This window comes from Dermochelys coriacea, chromosome 2 (genome assembly GCF_009764565.3).
Source record: "Dermochelys coriacea isolate rDerCor1 chromosome 2, rDerCor1.pri.v4, whole genome shotgun sequence".
In the NCBI taxonomy this organism is placed as follows: domain Eukaryota; kingdom Metazoa; phylum Chordata; order Testudines; family Dermochelyidae; genus Dermochelys; species Dermochelys coriacea.
In genome coordinates, this window is record NC_050069.1 from 210,744,053 (window position 1) to 210,761,712 (window position 17,660).

The window sequence follows — 17,660 nt, forward strand, 5'->3', positions numbered from 1 at the left end:
ATGTTTGAGCCATTGTGCTATTGAGTTAGCTTATTCCTAGCTATTATATACTGAGACATAATTGCCAGTAACAGATTCCTTTTTTCTAACCGGGGAATACAGATTTCCTTGCCGTAGCTCTGAGTGAACATTTTCTGTTTCTCTCCTCAAGCTATTCAGTTCTTCAAAATTTTTGGTTTTATTTTAAAATGTAGGACTGTACAAAATTCTTGAATCTGTAGCTAAAGAAATTACACATACCATTTATTTAACTGGAAGCATTAGTATATTAAATATCTGTTAGTGTATCCCAGATTTGTGTCCAGAATGAATCAATTATTAGTTGTAATAACCAAACTAATTTAAAGCAGGTAATGTTCTCCCCATAGAACCTTCGTGCAAAATGTTCAAAGAAAGCTGGGCAGGGTGTAGAGTGGGAGAAGATGGTCATGTTACAATGGTATTAATAATTATTATCATTATGAAAGAACAGAAGCTTAAAAAAACGTATTCAGAGGTCTTTAATCAGGCCCAGTCTGGGCTGGCAGAAAACAGCACGTTAAGGCTTCTGTTTTTGCAGTAGTCCATTATCTGCACTCCACTTTTCCAGTCTGAGAAGGAAGAGCAAATCCAGCACAGATCAGTGCTCTTGATCACTTGCTGTGCCTAAGGCCTTGTACTACCACCTTGGGTTGAAAGCCAGTGAAGATCATTAATATTGGCTCTTATATAATATGGTCATTCTTTATCTTTAATTTATGTTTTGACTGTTTTGGGATGGGCTCAGTGTTGGTATTACTATGATAGGCATCATTATTATATAGGCAGTATAATAACTAAATTACTACAAGACTGTTTAAAAAATGGTATATGACCTAGTGATTTTGGATAAGTGCTGATTTTTTTAAAAAATTATAATATCCAAATTTGTAGGTGTGTTTATGTTTTTAAAGCAAGATTAAATCTACAAAACTCTTGCTTATTTACCTTGACATACAATAATGCCCACTGTGGTAGTATTTACGTCAATCTCTTCATGAAAAATTTAAAAGTATCAATGAAAACAGGCTGAGTGCAGTGGTCCTAAGGGATGGCTATTTATGGGTCAGAGCCAGTGCTGGAGGAAACAAGTGCTTAGATAAGTTCCAATAGTTATTACTAACTGAAATCATAGGAGTGCAAGGAAGTATATCAGCCTACAGTGTGCGAAATGGCTACTGGCCCTTTCTAATTAGCGGAAGAAAGTAAGGCAGGATCTGCTGCTGCCTTAGACTTGTCAGAATCTCCTTGAAATCAGTAAGGGGCCAGCAACTCTCAAGCAAATGTTTGTGCAGCGTTTTAATCAAGAAACCATCTCTGCACATGATTTAGCCAGTTGTCACTCTGTCTTTAATCTTGCTCTTCTGTGTGACTTTATTTGTACTCAGATAAATTTGTTAGTCTCTAAGGTGCCACAAGTACTCCTTTTCTTTTTGCGAATACAGACTAACACGGCTGCTACTCTGAAACCTGTGTGACTTTGGTGTTGCTAATTCAAACTCATTGATACAGGAAAGCATAGAACAAAGACAGTGGATCTGTTGTTGCCTCTTTCTGAGAGAAATTGAAGGCAAATTTAACTCTCTCCTGGTGTCTTCTACTTATTGCTTTTGATAATACAGAATAAAAACATGGATTATAATGGGCCAATACTAACAAGTCTTGTTTCATGCATTTTAAAGGTGCTGACTATCCAGCAAAGATAAAGGTCGTGCAGTCTTTACAAAAATCATGCTTTGATATTGCCTTCTTGCAGGGATCATGCTTCATGCAGATGGCGAAGTTCAAGAGACATTGGGTGGGACAAGTATTTGCTGCAGCAGATAACAGTAAGGCAAGAGGTTTGATAGTGTTAGTAGAGAAACAAACTCCCATGAAACATAGAAAAAGCTATTCACTTATGAAGAGAGATGGTGTGACAGTTAATAGAGAGAAGCATAATATGAATCTCATTCTAAGCAACTAGTGTGACCCAAGCAAGGAATGATGGTAATCTTTGGGAAAAAAATAAGGGCTCTTTTACAAAAAAATAAGTTCTTGCCAAGGTTCCATTTGATTCAGGGAGGACACTACAATCTAAGACTTTGGATGGTGGCACCAAATGGTTTAACGGGAAAAATTGCACTCCTGGAATAAACTTGTGTAACCAAAACTTTTCAGCCAAAAATGATTGGATGTCCCTAATATCCTGTCACTAGACATCTCCAATATGCCAAAAGTGAATCTGCAATATCTGTTCAATGACTGACAAGGCTTTTGGGGGGTTATAAATGGAAAAGGCTCTGTGTATTATAGCAATTTCGGTTTACTTCACTTCCAAAATGTTGTTTATAAAAATTCTAGCAAAAACCCTGACTATTGGACAGCAGGAATTTCTTCCTGAATCATAAATCCAGGCCAGACAGGCTTTCTTAACAGGCCATTAAATGTAATCTTTAGACTGGGGGGGGAAGGACCCTCAAACGTTACAGCTGCTGCTTTTTCTGAGGGATCAGGGTATACTTTTCTGGGTGGAGGAAAGACTTGCTTGAACCGTTCTCCAAATTTGATATAGACAAATTCATTATAAAGATCAAAATACTGTGAAGTAACTCTTGTGTTGCAGTGGGAACTAACCTATTAATTCCTGATGAATTTCTTCTGAGGAGCTGGATAAGATTTGGGTTTTGGACATAAATCTTGAACCAACAGCTCCTGCAGTGATTAGGCACTCATAGACCAGAGAATCCTGAAAAAGATATTGCCATCACACTTGAAATAGTGGGGCTCTAAGGGCTGCCTCACTTTTTCCTGGCCTGTGGGTAGAAGGTAAGAACAAGAACAGCAGCCAGGGATTGGATGTGCTATATCTCCTAACTTACTACCTCTTATCCTTTACTATCATGAAGTGTAAAAAGAAAAGGAGTACTTGTGGCACCTTAGAGACTAACAAATTTATTAGAGCATAAGCTTTCGTGAGCTACAGCTCACTTCATCGGGCATCCGAGGAAGTGAGCTGTAGCTCACGAAAGCTTATGCTCTAATAAATTTGTTAGTCTCTAAGGTGCCACAAGTACTCCTTTTCTTTTTGCAAATACAGACTAACACGGCTGCTACTCTGAAACCTGTTATCATGAAGTGTGTCTCTCTTGTGGTGCGGGGGATTGGAGGATGGATAGCAGCTGCTTTGAGACTGCCTATCCATCTGTCTACCAGCTCTCTCTCACTCTGCCAACTGCCCCTGGAATATTCAGCCATGGAAGCAACATGTGAGGAGGCAGCCACCTGCCCCACTCATGGGAGTAGCAGGCGGTGGTTGCTGTTTTATGAATTACTTGCAGATCCAAGTTGGTGGCAAGAAGCGGGAGGGCTTGTGATGGCTACTCTACTGACTGTATTGTTAGAATTCATCATCTCTTGTTTAATAGTCTGGGGGCTCTTACTAGGATATGCAGAGAATCCCTGCTCATGACATGAATACAAAGTTAGTCTCAGTTGAAACTTGATATCAGTTTTTAAAAACTAAAGGAGTTTTGAGATTAGTTTATTGTTTAGTAGAAACACTGACAAGCTAGATGTCTTGGTGCAGAAAATGGGGATTTAAATGGACTGCACAGTATAAAAATATTTGGAATACAAATCACACACTCTGACAAACTGCTATCTCAAGAAAATTCTTTCTTTGCTATAGACCATTTATGGGCAGGGTGTGTGGACTAAGTTAATAAAAATGTGCTATTTACCCCAAATCTTGTTCGTGCTGATGGCTGCAACATATAGATTCTGATAAATAGTTCTAAGAGCTTCAGTGAAATACTTTTATATTTGTTTGAGGAAAATGGCTTTGACTATCCAGTAAAATTTCCTCTATGCAGAAATCCAAGAGGATGGGGATTTCCTGATATTTACAGCTATTAGCTGCTGATGTCACATGCATTACACAATAAACACTTTACACAGAAAAGCACAGGCTTTGATTCTTTGAAAACAGGGTGACTTCTGACATCTCAAACTTCCTAATACCAATAGTTAGGTACCTGGAGATAGAACAGCCTCTTATGAAAACTTTCAATTTTTGGAATAGATGAAGGGAAAACTTGCCAACATATAAGCTGAAAAGAAAATGCAGTTAAAATCTGAAAGATCTGTTCTCTGGAGACATTTTGGAATAATTTGAACTCTTAGAACAGAAATACAGTATTATGATATCTTCTAGTACAGCCTAATCTTCACTAACTTTTGGGAGCATCCAAGTACAGTAGTTTAGTTGGAGAAGTGTGGACTTATGATAAAAAAACAAAACAGATGGTTGATTTTTTTAATGTAATGACTTATTGGAATAAGTAGCCCATGAAAGCTTGTGCTCCCAATAAATTTGTTAGCCTCTAAGGTGCCACAAGTACTCCTGTTCTTTTTGCGGATATGGACTAACACGGCTGCTACTCTGAAACCTGGAATTAGACACAACTGCAAAACTAAGATGAGAAAAACAGCAGAGAAAAATATGTTAAACCACTTAATCCCAAAAACTGGGAAATCCATATGGAGATATACAAGGGCATCTGAAAAGCTGTGTAGTTTAAAATAATTATGCTACATAACTCAGCTGGCTCAGGATGAAATTTCAAAAAAGTTCTTATTTAATTTTAGAAAGTATTTGCAATTGGAGAGGTTGTTGATGGCAGAAAGCCTATTCAGTAGTTAAAATCTGTGGACTGGCTGAGGGTTAGATATGCTCCCTATGGATCTGGTGATACTGCTGTGTAAATTCTGATTTCATGACATAAAGGACTGGAAAGTTCTTTGGTTAATTCTGACAACAGCTAGTTACTGCCTTTTATGAGGCTGATGTACTGATCTCACATGGAATTGTTAAATTTGAGCCACCAACCCGAGTATTGACATTTGACTTATTTCCTAATACTGTGACGTGTATGCCCACCCATCGTCCCCGCCTCGTCATCATACACACACAAAATGGAAGACTGTAAAGCAGGAGCATGGTCGGAGGAGTTGAGTGAGACATCCTAGAGCAGTGGCTGTAGATTTGATAGAAAAATGCATTCAAATACAAAATAATATACTGTTTATCATTAATGTTTCAGTAGAGTTTTTTAAAATTATTAAAATATAATTTTCCAATACTAGAAGAAAATAAGCATATGTAAATGGCAGTTGTATAGAGTATAGATAGAAAGAATAAGGACTTATTTAATATTAGACTTTTATCATAACTCAATGGTCTGGACTCTTACAATTTATAATCTTTTAGTCTAATTTTAAAATTTGCTTTTCAGGAGTAATCAATCTCTTGATAAAATGCATTGTTACCTAATGTGGAAAATTTGCATTGAAGTAAGCCTGTCTACACCAAGTTCATTGTAAAATATAACTTATTGCTATGCTATAAATAAAATCTGTCTTTTGAGAAAGATCTGCATATTGTTTAACAGTCTTAGAAATATTACCCCAATCTCTCGATTGACACTGAAAATCTAGTGAATAATCTTCAATACGATTGTCACATTTATATGTAACTTCTACTGAAGAAAAATATCATTGTTCTTAGCTGTCTTTCCTGAATAGTAAATGCTCTTTAATACCTGTATTCCAGTCATTATTACTATTCCACTGTTTCCATTATCCCTATAATATGTGGTCTCACTTCCTGCACCATTAGTTCTAGTTCCTCCATTTCCTTGCAGTGGTGTACAGCCATCTCAGTTATTCCTTTTTGCCTTCACCCAGATTCCTCACCTGATTAGTCATTTTACTGCCACTGTTGCCTATCTGACTGGTATTGGCACGATCTTTCTTCTTGTTATCTATTCTTCCACCCTCTGTTCTTTCTTCCATTGTTGTTCATTGTCTTTTACATGATTTTCCTTTAGCTCAATATTAGAATGAGGCATGGAGATTATATCTCCCAACCATCTTCCCTGAATACCTAGCTTAAAGCTCTCTTAATCAGTCTCTCCTCTGGGAGACAGATATCTTGATCTTTATCTGAAATAGTCCACCATCTATTTATCAAATTGTGGCTGGCTTTTTATTATTGTTGCTATTGACTTGGTTTTCCTGTAAATAATCAGCCTAAAGGCAAAATAATTTCTTGCATTATCAGTCCTTATAGTTCTATTTAAAAATAGGTATGTAGGGGCTGTTCTGTCTCCAACCATAAATAGAAAAATATGTAGGAAAATTGCATGTCTTGTATAAGGTTTTAAAGTTATTTAAACAGGAATGTATTATTTAAGGAAGAAAGGAAAAGAAAATTGAAAGCAAATGGGATAAAAGCTCCGACAGCACTTGTCTAGTGCATCTTAAAGTCTTAGATGCAGAATAACAAATTTATAGTAGCTTTAAATACATTTTTGTTCAGATTTGTTTTTATAACATTTTTGTTTTGTCTTCACTGCTGAAATTTTGACAAAAGGCAAGCATATATATCTATATAGATACTAAAAAATATAAACCCCACACATACCTTTCATCCTCAAGAATTCCAAAACACTTCACAAATATTAATTGGTATCTAGCATGCCAAAAACTACAGTGACCCTTCAGAGTTGGGTGTTTTTTTGTTTTGTTTTGTTTTTTTCTGTCTCATCCCATGTTCTTGGCAATTAGATGTATTAATTCCTTTGGCATCAAATGAGTAGACCTAAATAGTGTCATTTGAACAAAACTGTAAAAATTGGCTTTTGGGGGCAGGGTGGGAGAGAGGAAACAAGTTGTTAAATCACAGCTGAAATCTGAAAAATGTGAAGCTATAAATGAAAATACCAATCAATGAATTCTAGCTGTGTTTAAATGTAACTTAGTAACACTTTTGAGATTGGCGTTTCCAGTGCATTGTCATAATGGCTACACACGTAGGCATGTGTATGCAGACAATTTTAAACAAAATTTTAAGGTTCCTTATGTCCATTAGAGACAGTTAAAGGTGTTTTTAGCTATAAAAGATGGGATATGGAAGAGCTTTGTGGCCAAAATAGGTATTGCCACTGCAAAAAAACTGACTTCTCTGCTGCTTTACATAAGTACAGAGGTATGTAGCCATGTTGAAATGCAGTTGGTTCACTTTATTAGTTAGTACCAGCTAGTGTTCATTTGTTACCTTTCTTCCCTACTCTTATTATTACTAGCTCTAATCAAAAAAGTTCCTGTTAACTGAAATAGACACAATACAAATAGACACCCTTTGGAGGTAACCTTTGTGCCTCCACTCAGACTCCTAAAAACCTAAAAGTAAGTTTTCTGACTTAATCCCTTCCACAAATGTTGAAATCACACTTGTCTTCACTGCTGAAATTTTAACAATAGGCATGCATATATATCTATATAGATACTAAAAAGTATAAACCACACACACTTGCATCCTTGAGAATTCCAAAACACTTCACAAACGACAGTACTGTGCTAAAGCCACTTCACTTAGAGAGTGGCAGCCTGCCAGCTGATGAAAATTGTGCTAAGCGGTATGGGAAAAGTTTTTGTTTTGGCCATTGACATACAGGAAAACCCCTAACCTAAACCATTAGAAAGGGTCTTTGGATGTTTGCTCATGCAATGCATGGGGGGGCCTTTTGCAATTAAGTTGTTCTTGAAAACATTTCACCATTATAGTAAATTGTCAGGTACTTAATTTACCTTCAAACCATTCCGTCCAGCAGATAGCATGACTCTGGTGGTCAAGTAGACTGTGTAGTAGCTGAATGTTTGCCAGGTGTCATGCCCCTTCAACTTCAGTGTTTACTCAGATATTTATCCTAAATTAGTGTTCCTTCAATATTCATATGTAAACTTCATATCAACAAGTTTGAAAGTAACTTACACCACAGACAATTGTTGTCTGCAGTTCTAAAAACTCAAATACTCTTAATCTTGATATTCTTTACTTAGTCCTGAGGATTTTGAAAGAACTGTTTCACTAATAAATTAAGCACTTCAGAGTAAGGATGAGCTATCATTTCTGGCTATTGCTATGCTTTCATTGGATTTTTTTCATTCTTGTCAAGTTTGTTACTATATGCTCTCAATGTACATAAATAGTATTCTTTTGTGTGATTCTTCTCTCTTCCTGTGCTTGCTTTTGTATGGTATAAATCTGATGATATCAACTTTCATGATGGATACCCAATGACTGCTTAGACCTGGTAGCTTCCCCCATCACAGAATCCAGTTCATAGTAGATCTAGTGATGAAAAGCCATTTGACTCCTGAATGTTTTTATTGTCTTAAAGTTTGGAAATCTGTGGTCTAATTCTTTAAAGGTTTTTATAATGCTGGTAGGTTGCTGGGAGTGTAGTTTGTTACATTATATATTGTAAAGTTTGAAAGTTTATTTTTTTCTCTTCCTCCTTCCCCCCCTCCCCCATTCACATTTCTCTCCCTTTCTACCCTTAACCTCTCTTGATGGGTCTTCATTTATCGGAATCTAACTTTAGATAGTAAACTTTTCAGGGAAGGAATTTGTCTGTAAGTACCTTGTGCATAGGGTGGGTGGGAAATAGTTTTTCCATTCTGCAAAAATTTTCATAATTGCAAAATATTTGCATTCAGGTGAAACCAATACCTTTTAAAATTTTGTACAAAAAACTGGAAGGGTGAGCCTGTTTAGGACACTCACCTTGAATGTGAAAGATGAAAGTTCAAGTCCCTGCTCTGAATCAGGCAGGGACTGTCCTCATCCTAGGTGAGTTCCCTAACCACTGGGCTGTTGGCTGTTCTAGGGAGGGTTTCTTTCTCTTTCCCCTCCTCCCAAGCCCCCTAAAAATTCCATCCTGGACCCAAGAAACCTTTGCTGATGAATGGACACAGAAAGTGATGAGTTCCTATGAAAAATTTAGGTTTTAACAAATTGTCATTTTCTGATGAAAAATTGTTTTGTCAAAATTCTTGACCAGCTCTACTTATGCACGATTGCACTTTAGGTTTTGAAGATCTTCCTGTCCCTTTTTACTATAGGAAAATACCACTTTTCCAGTTCAATGGTACTATTTTTATTCATGTGTATAGTATCAAGAACTGCAGCAATCACTGATTTTTGCCACCATTACTTTAAATATCCAGGAATGTCAAAGTATGCTCATACTACTTTTTAAATGGCTCCCTCTTCTTTTGCTGTGGGTTTAGTATTGTTTGCTCTCTTCCCCTCCTCATCCATCAGTCAAGTTATAGTACTTTGAAGCTAAGATCATCACTTGTGCCTCAACTTGTTTCCATCATTCTCCAACATTGCAACAAATGGTTTCTCCCTTATAGCCCATCTTCTCCTGTTTGATGCTGCAGTGAGGTAATTGGCTAATACTTGAGATCAGTCTGACATGGAAGTGATAAGGATACTATAAATCAAGCTTCACTGTAAGCTCAAATAAGAGCAGAAAAAGGGCTGAGGTCAACATGTTTATTGCTACTGGAAAGTGCTCAGATGCTATGGAGATGGATGTGATATGCGAAGTTCTATAGAATAAATATTCCAATGTTACACCTACATAGCTTTTGGCAGGTGTTACTTTGCAGATTTTATATAAAGGTTAAGGGAATTTTAAGTTGATGTACTTGAAAGTTTTCCTAAGTATGCAGACCTGTTCCAGTTGAAAATAACTTTAAAAAGAGCACAGAGATCAGATACAATTAGATTGCCACTTTAGCTGATCTGGCTCTCCAGATGTAGGAGTTTCAGTTCAACCACATTCAAGAGATAGTACTATATCAGTGCATACTGAAGGTATAAACTCTGCTCTTATGTGGTAATACTTCAAGTTAACATAGAGATAATTATAAAGGTAATTTTAAAAACAAAGGTTTTCTTTACATCTTAGTACAGCTGATACAATACTGTCATAGGGCTTATTTTCCTGGAGAGCTTTCCTGTCGACATAGTGCTGTCTACACGGGGGAGAGGGGTTAAGTTGGTATAACCATGTCACTCAAGAGTGTGAATTTTTCACACCTCTGAGTGATGTAGTTATGCCAATATAGGTCTGTTCTATAGATCTGGCCATAGAAGTGAATTGAGGGGAAAAAAGTTACTCAATTTTGATGTCTAAAATAACATGAAATTTTTGAATTTTCAAGAACACATTTCAAGAGCATTTTTCAAGTCTTTAATACTGAAAGACAAAGGAGATTGGAGGGGAGCATAGCACAGCATGGGAGAAAGTCCATTTTTTTAAAAAAATGGACTAATTCTATCCCATCCTCATGAATACTGCTCATTAACAAAAAGTTAATATGCAAAGATCTGGCTTAATTCATAACGCTTCAGCCATCCAATTCTGTGTTTTGTTGTTTCATGATTTTGTTTCAGACATCTTTTTTTTTTTCTTTCTTTCTTTCTTATCCATCTTCATTTCTAGAACAACCAGAGAATGGTAATGATGCTCCTGAATTGGGAAACTTTGTCATACCTGAGATTAGTGTCACAAATGTGGCTGGAGAGAGAATCGGGAATGGGGAAAAAAGCAGAGCACTAACAGAGAATGATTCTCAGCATATACAGGGTGTGCAGGAAACAGCTACAGATCCTAGAACTGACAGCAAAGGCATGCCAGAAATCAGGAGGCAAAAATCTGTAAGAAAAATGATGGAGGATGGAATAAACTCATCTGGCAGAGTGCAGTTTTAACAGAGCACTTTGTAGCTGCACTCTAAGGTACCACTGATGGAAAGAGTCACTGCTGCATGTTTGGAGAGTTGCAGTATGCAGTTACTGTGTTTGCATGTTGTCATTTAATAAAAACACAAATGCATGCACTGCACACACAATTTCTTGTTGTGTCTGTGCCACATACAATGATGACATAACTTGGGGAAACCACACTGTGAAACTCAACACTGACAAAAAATACTTTCCCATTTTTCACTGAGCTTATTTTGCATATTTGTTGGATTTACAAATTAAGTTATCAAGGAAACAAAGTGGACTATTTCAAACTTATGGAAAAAGCATTTCAGTATGCTTTACGGTTCCCCCCCCCCATTATACTATTTGAAACACCTTCATGATGTTGAGACATTCATACTCCAGTGTTAAATTTCCAACCTAGTTATACTAGCAAACAGATAATGCAGAAGGTGACCTTTCAGTCATAAAACTGAAACGCTGTTGGGTTTTCTAAACTTTCAGGAGCCATAATGAGTATTTTGCGGCATTGATCTACCTTCATGATTAATTTGCTTTGCAAATAGTATGTAGAAGCAATTGCACATAATAGGATTTATACCGTGTGGTATCTTTCTGATCTGTTCCTAATCTTTTGCATGAATAATAGTGCTTTTTTTTTTCAAAATCACTACAAAATGAGATTATACAGGCATGCCTTGTGGTTTAGTAAACGCAATTTGATGCAATTTTAAATCATAATGAATCATTTTCTACAATTTAATGTAATAGGTAAGTGTTTTATGTTTTTCTACTTTGCTCCATACCGTATTGCTTAATTGCTTTGTTTTTGAAAATGCCAAAGTCTAACTGTATATATTTGAATTAATCACAATATGAATAACACCTTTTAATTAACACTTTTCTTGTTCCTTTGCATAGATAATACTGATCTAGCAATTCCAGAAGAACTGATAGAAGTATCTGAGGTTGATGAAGGGTTTTACTCTAGAGCTACTTCTAGCACAAGCCAGTCTGCCTTATCAAACAGCAACAACACCAGCAGCAAGATCCTTTTAGGGAAGAGCCAACGAAGGTCTGGAGGAAACAAAGCTGGGGGGAAAGAAAAAGACGCTTCTGGGGAATCCTGCAAAGAAGATATTTCTCGAAAACAAACTCAAAGAGCCACGAGTGAGAATTTAGATCTTCTGTCTTTAAAGAGACTGACATTAACTACTAGCCAATCCCTGCCTAAGCCTGGTAGTCATAGTTTGGCTAGAACTACCACTACTGTTTTTAGTAAATCCTTTGAGCAGGTCAGTGGTATCACAGTTCCAAACAACCGTAGTGGTGGAAATGGTACTGAAGCAAATAGGTTTTCAGCATGTAGTCTTCAAGAGGAAAAATTGATATATGGAGCAGAAAGAACAGATCTTCCCATTTCAAACAAACAGTCAAATCAGCAACGACCTCCTAGCATCAGCATAACACTGTCAACAGATTGATGTCTGACAAATTACTTAGTATGAAAAAGAAATCTGGAGATTCCATTGATAGTGTTATACATTGTGCTCCCCATCTTCCCCTTTTAAAATCTAACCCTCCAAATTCTTGATATTGTTAGAGCTTGGCTTGCATTTGAAGTGTGTCTAGATTACAATTTTATACTATTTTGCATTGTTTCAAATGTTATTAATAGCCTACAGCATTTTTTTATGCTTACACTTCCTATTATTTACGTCCCCCAATTCTTAACAAACATTGGCAGGCTCTGTTTAGCCATGCTGGTATAGAGTGTCTGTGTGTTGTAAAATATAGACTGCAGAGCAAAGGGATGCTCTTTCTCAGGATGTAGCTGTTAAGTAACTACATTGCATCAGTGACTGAAGTTTTCTGTTAACAGGGGGTTTGTGATTCAGGAATGAAATTTGGGATAACATTGGAATAGGTCCATACAATAAAATCAAGCATCACAGACCATGCCAGAGAAAATGTGCTAATGTGAGAGATGTACTTTGTTATAGGCCTACAGCTAGAAGCACCAGTTCAGTGTTCCATGTTAAATGGAAACTTTCATAACAGTGGGCCAGATCTTTGCATGTGCCTGACTTAATTCACAAACTCCAATGTGTTTGCACACTACTTGAGTTGCATATTCCTGTAAGTATATGGGTATATGCAAACTGAGTTTTGTGTATGATACGTCTCTGTAAACACTTGGTTGAAAACCTGGCTCCTAAAGTCATACAATGGCAGATCAAACTTTTGCTGGGGACAGGAGTTTTCTGTGATGAAAATGCCATAATACTCAGAAAAGTGACTAAAAATGGCACTGGGTGGGTTCCACGTTTGATTCTGAGTTACCAAATGTGCTCAGTTCAAAAGCGCCAAAAATAAAATAAACTAAATAAATAAAATCCCACCAGTCCCGTTAACTTAAAGTGGAGTCTAGGAGGGAACGTTTTTTTTTTTTTTATTATTTCTGGCTCAAAGTTTCACTGGCAACAGATATTATTCAACTGGAACTCTGTGATCAATTCTGATGAGTGAGCTAGAAGAGCTTCCTGCTGTTTCCCCTAGCTGCATTGACTGCAATACCAGTCTGTTTAGTCACATTTTTTACCCATAACCATGTTTGAAGATCCAGGATAGTCAGGCTGCTGAGAAAGACTGTAAACAGATTTTTCTTTCCATTTCTTCTGTGGTGTGGTGGGATGCAGAATTACAAAGGAGCAAGTCGTCCTCCCAAACTTCCCTCCTGCCCACTCTGAGCCACTGTGTTCTGTCAGAACATGCAATGACTTTGGTTTCTTATCTAAGTCATCAGGAGTAGGCACAAAGCTACTAATTAGAAAGACATTATCAGCATTTTTCATCACTCTGTGGGAAATGTTCATAATTACAATATCAGCATGTTTATGCTGATTTTGACACCTGTTGCATTGAATCAAGCACATCATTTTAATGGAATAATGTGTTTAAAGAGCAGGCTTGTTCTTGAATGAGACTAGGAGAATATTACAAAAGGACATGTACAAATTAAGAATCTTTCAAGCACAAATGGAAATGATACTGTAATTGTAATTGATTTATGCCTAATTTCATTTATGTTGTAATTTAATGTTGTAACTTTCATTTATGTTGTAACATGTAACTCATGTCACCATTATTTTGCTAGTTTGAAACTACAAAATATCAACATGCTTTAAGGTTACTATAGTAGTGTTTTAAAAAAATCTTATTAGCTGAGATTATAACTTTAACAATGCTTTAACAATTCTTATTGATTGCAAGCTACACACAAATGGGGAGAAGAGAAGCTGGCAATAACCACTCCTCGAAAAGTGAGTGAGTGTTTTACATTGTATAACTATGTGGTCTTTTCTCAGGGGAAGTGGAGAAAATAAAAGGGAGGTCTAATGTATATCCATGCATGAGTATTCAGATTTCTTTGGCGAGGTTCCTTTATAGGCCAAAAATGTCAAAGGGCCTCATGACACAGAGCAAGGACTAAAGCTTTTTTAGACTTCCCCTAGTTGAGTTTTGCCCTGAGATCCATTCTTGATTTGACTGAAAACTAAAGCACAAATACATTTCAATAAGCTCTCATTGTACACTGTCTGCAGCCTCTTAAGCACCTTTTAGAGTGGGGTGACAATGTTGTGTTAAATTTTGTTAATTTCCAGCCATTGCATATTTATAGCATCCAAATCACAGGTAGTGGAAGAGTATTGGGGAGCTGGTAAGAGGTATTACTAGGAAATATCTACATAATAGACATTCTGCATTTAACATAACTTGAAATTCCTCCTGGGAGACCAAGAAGGGATGTCCACTAGAGTTTTGGACAAGATCCTTTCCTAGCTCTCACTAAGCAGAACACACAGCCTTCCTCTGATTTCCTAGCTGTAGAGTAATACAATTTTAAAATTTAACTTGAACTATACCTTTAAGTCCACTTATAACTTATTGATTTAAACTGTAATTCCAGTAAACTTTTTATCATGACAGTATTAAGCATGGATTAGTTTTAAGAACAAATTCATATTTTAAGTAGTTTCTTATCTAGAGAAATTGTGATTTTTTTTAAAAAAATTGTCTTCATAGTATTTAAACCCCTTTTTGATTCAATAGTGGTAGAAAAGATTTTTCTATACTGGAAGATCCAGCCATTTAAGTTTGAAGCGACAGAGTTACCGAAATAACTGTCTTTTTTAGAAGTGTATTTGAAATGCCAGGGATACAAATGAGTAACTTTAATGTTTACAAAGCTGTCACTTGACTGTTCTCCAAACTACAGATCAGATGGTATTTTTTTTAAAAGGGTAAACTGGTTTTATCTTGCACATTTAATCATTCTAACTTTGGCTGTTGGGTTTTTTTTTCTTCCTAGGCTTAAATAAATGTTAAAACAAAATGATAAAACCCACATTCCTCTTGTACAATAGAATTTATATGAGGTTTTATGGTTTTCAAGTAAATGTGATTTAAAGGGAAGATTTCTTAATGCTAAAGGGCTACTGCTTCTACTTACACATGCAGCTTTATGTACATAAGTCTTTATAAGCCTATCTATATGGTTTATTCATTGAGTAGATTTTGTGTAACTGCCACAGGTCCTGGCAATATTGAAATTTTACTCTAACAACCTTTTTATAACCATAAGTATTTAAACTTATAACTGTATTATTTAAACAACTGCAGGAAAGTTTTACAAATAAGTATGTTTAGCTTCGTGTCTGAGACTGTCCAAATACCCACCAAGACTTCTACTTGGAGACAGTGTTAATTAGTGAATCTCGAGAGTTTTTAAACTTAAATTTTATACTAATCAAATTTGCATTGAGAATATAAAAGTTTTCTTTTTTTAAAGTAAATGTTATTGTAGTCTTAAGAAATTACATCTATATTGTACAATAGTAGTTCATTTTGAATGAATACATTTCAGGAGTTACCACCATTTAATATAATATTCTGCAGAAGTAAAAAAGAGATCTCATTTAAAAACAAAAAACTCAAATAAGTGGTACTAAAGAAAAAAGTAGCTAATGCTTACACTTAGGTTTGAACTCCATTTCATTATATCAAATGGAAATGTTTCCAGTGCTGCAGTAACACAGCAAAATCTAACATCAAAGTATTTGATTACCTAAAGATTAACAGTGAACTACTATTTCCTGTTGTCTAAAACTAGGACACTTTTGTGCAAAGATTGTAGACATTTTAACCACTTTGTGTAGCTATGTTCTGTAGTAATTTTTTTTGTTGAGAAATTGTTGACATTCATGAAAGGTTATTGGAGTTCCTATTGCTAGAAAAAGTAATACTTAAAAAAAAACTTTCTAGAGATAACCAGGCTCCTTTTGATTAGCATAAGGATTAAGCAAGTTTTTAGTTTATTAATTATGGCAAATATTTCTTTAGTCAAAGTTTAATTTTTGAGATTTAAAATGGTGTATATAGATGTGTAACATATTGGATTTTGTATCTGTGTAACTCCATTTCTAAAAGACTGCAACAATGGACTAGATGTATATTTTTAGTAACTCGGGTCTATGAAATAACTGCATCAGTTCACAGGTGTTCTCAGTCTTAACTTGAAGCTTAAGTTTAAATGAAAGTGCCACACTTTCTCATATTTTTCATGTTTTGCATAGTTTGTGTGATTATTTTTCTGTCTTCTATTTTGGTAATGTAGTGTTTCACTTTCTATATAGTAAAATATGTTTTAAATTGTACTCTAGAGTTAATATGTCTAAAGTATAAACCATGAATTTATATTGTTTTGTCTTTAATATTTTTGGCCATTGGAATAAACAAACTGGAATTTTGTTTTTCAAGTTGTATACATTTATAAGTACTTTAGTACTCCACACTTTTCATAGCAGAGTTTTCCCTCATTGACAGGTTTTGTTGAAATAAATCTTGAGTGGTGAGATTATACTTCTCAAAACACTTGTTCAGGTTTGTATGTAAACAAAGAATCTAAAATTGCAATAGGACTGATCACACTACTACGATGGGGTAGCTTGGGGTATATACATGCATACCCTGGGCTCTACATATGGTATATACTGTGGCCATGTTGTCCATCTACACTGCAAATAAATATGCTGGACAACAAATGTCTGTAAGGATGTGAACAGTGTCAAAGATTTGTAAGCTTGGCCTACACTAGGAAAATTAGATTTTATTTTTCACTAGCAGTGCAGCTCCACTGATGGCAACATGTGCGAAAATATCAGTCCTGTCTACAGAACAGTCACAACTGGTAGAGCTGCAACCGTGCTGAATTTTGGGTCCTTATTTTGCCAGAACTGATAGCCATTCATTTTTAAATTCAAGGGAATGCTCATAGTAAGCACTTTTTTTGCAGTAATTGTTCAGTTTTAGTCCTGAGTTAATAATTCCCAACTCTGGTTCACGATACAGTAAATAATATACTATAACCAAACTTAATGATCTGGAGGATGGCGTGGATTGCACCCTCAGCAAGTTTGCAGATGACACTAAACTGGGAGGAGTGTTAGATATGCTGGAGGGTAGGGATAGGATACAGAGGGACCTAGACAAATTAGGATTGGGCCAAAAGAAATCTGATGAGGTTCAACAAGGACAAGTGCAGAGTCCTGCACTTAGGAAGGAAGACTCCCATGTACTGCTACAGACTAGGGACCGAGTGGCTAGGCAGCAGTTCTGCAGAAAGGGACCTAGGGGTTATGGTGGACGAGAAGCTGGATAGAAGTCAACGGTGTGCCCTTGTTGCCAGGACACCTAATGGCATTTTGGGTTGTATAAGTAGGAGCATTGCCAGCAGATGGAGGGACGTGATCATTCCCCTCTATTCGGCATTGGTGAGGCCTCACCTGGAGTAGTGTGTCCAGTTTTGGACCCCACATTACAAGAAGGATGTGGAAAAATTGGAAAGAGTCTAGCGGAGGGCAACAAAAATGATTAGGGGGCTGGAGCACATGATTTATGAGGAGAGGCTGAGGGAACAGGGATTATTTAGTCTGCAGAAGAAAAGAATGAGGGGGGATTTGATAGGTCCTTT

General features: G+C 36.3%; 1 protein-coding gene across 9 annotated transcripts in view; it reads left to right on the plus strand.

Moving 5' to 3' along the window:
- FAM126A (family with sequence similarity 126 member A) overlaps nt 1-16,438 on the plus strand; it is a 91,931-nt gene extending 75,493 nt beyond the window's left edge. For 4 of the 9 annotated variants that reach the window (XM_043509186.1, XM_043509189.1, XM_043509191.1 and 1 more), the window contains 2 exons: nt 10,362-10,376; nt 11,549-16,438. In XM_043509186.1, coding sequence (XP_043365121.1) covers nt 10,362-10,376; nt 11,549-12,111 — 578 coding nt within the window. In that variant the 3' untranslated portion in view covers nt 12,112-16,438. Of the gene's footprint in view, nt 1-10,361; nt 10,658-11,548 lie in introns of those variants that run through there. The other 5 variants (XM_038390302.2, XM_043509187.1, XM_043509192.1 and 2 more) reach the window with 2 other exon arrangements.
- Nucleotides 16,439-17,660: the final 1,222 nt, after the last annotated feature.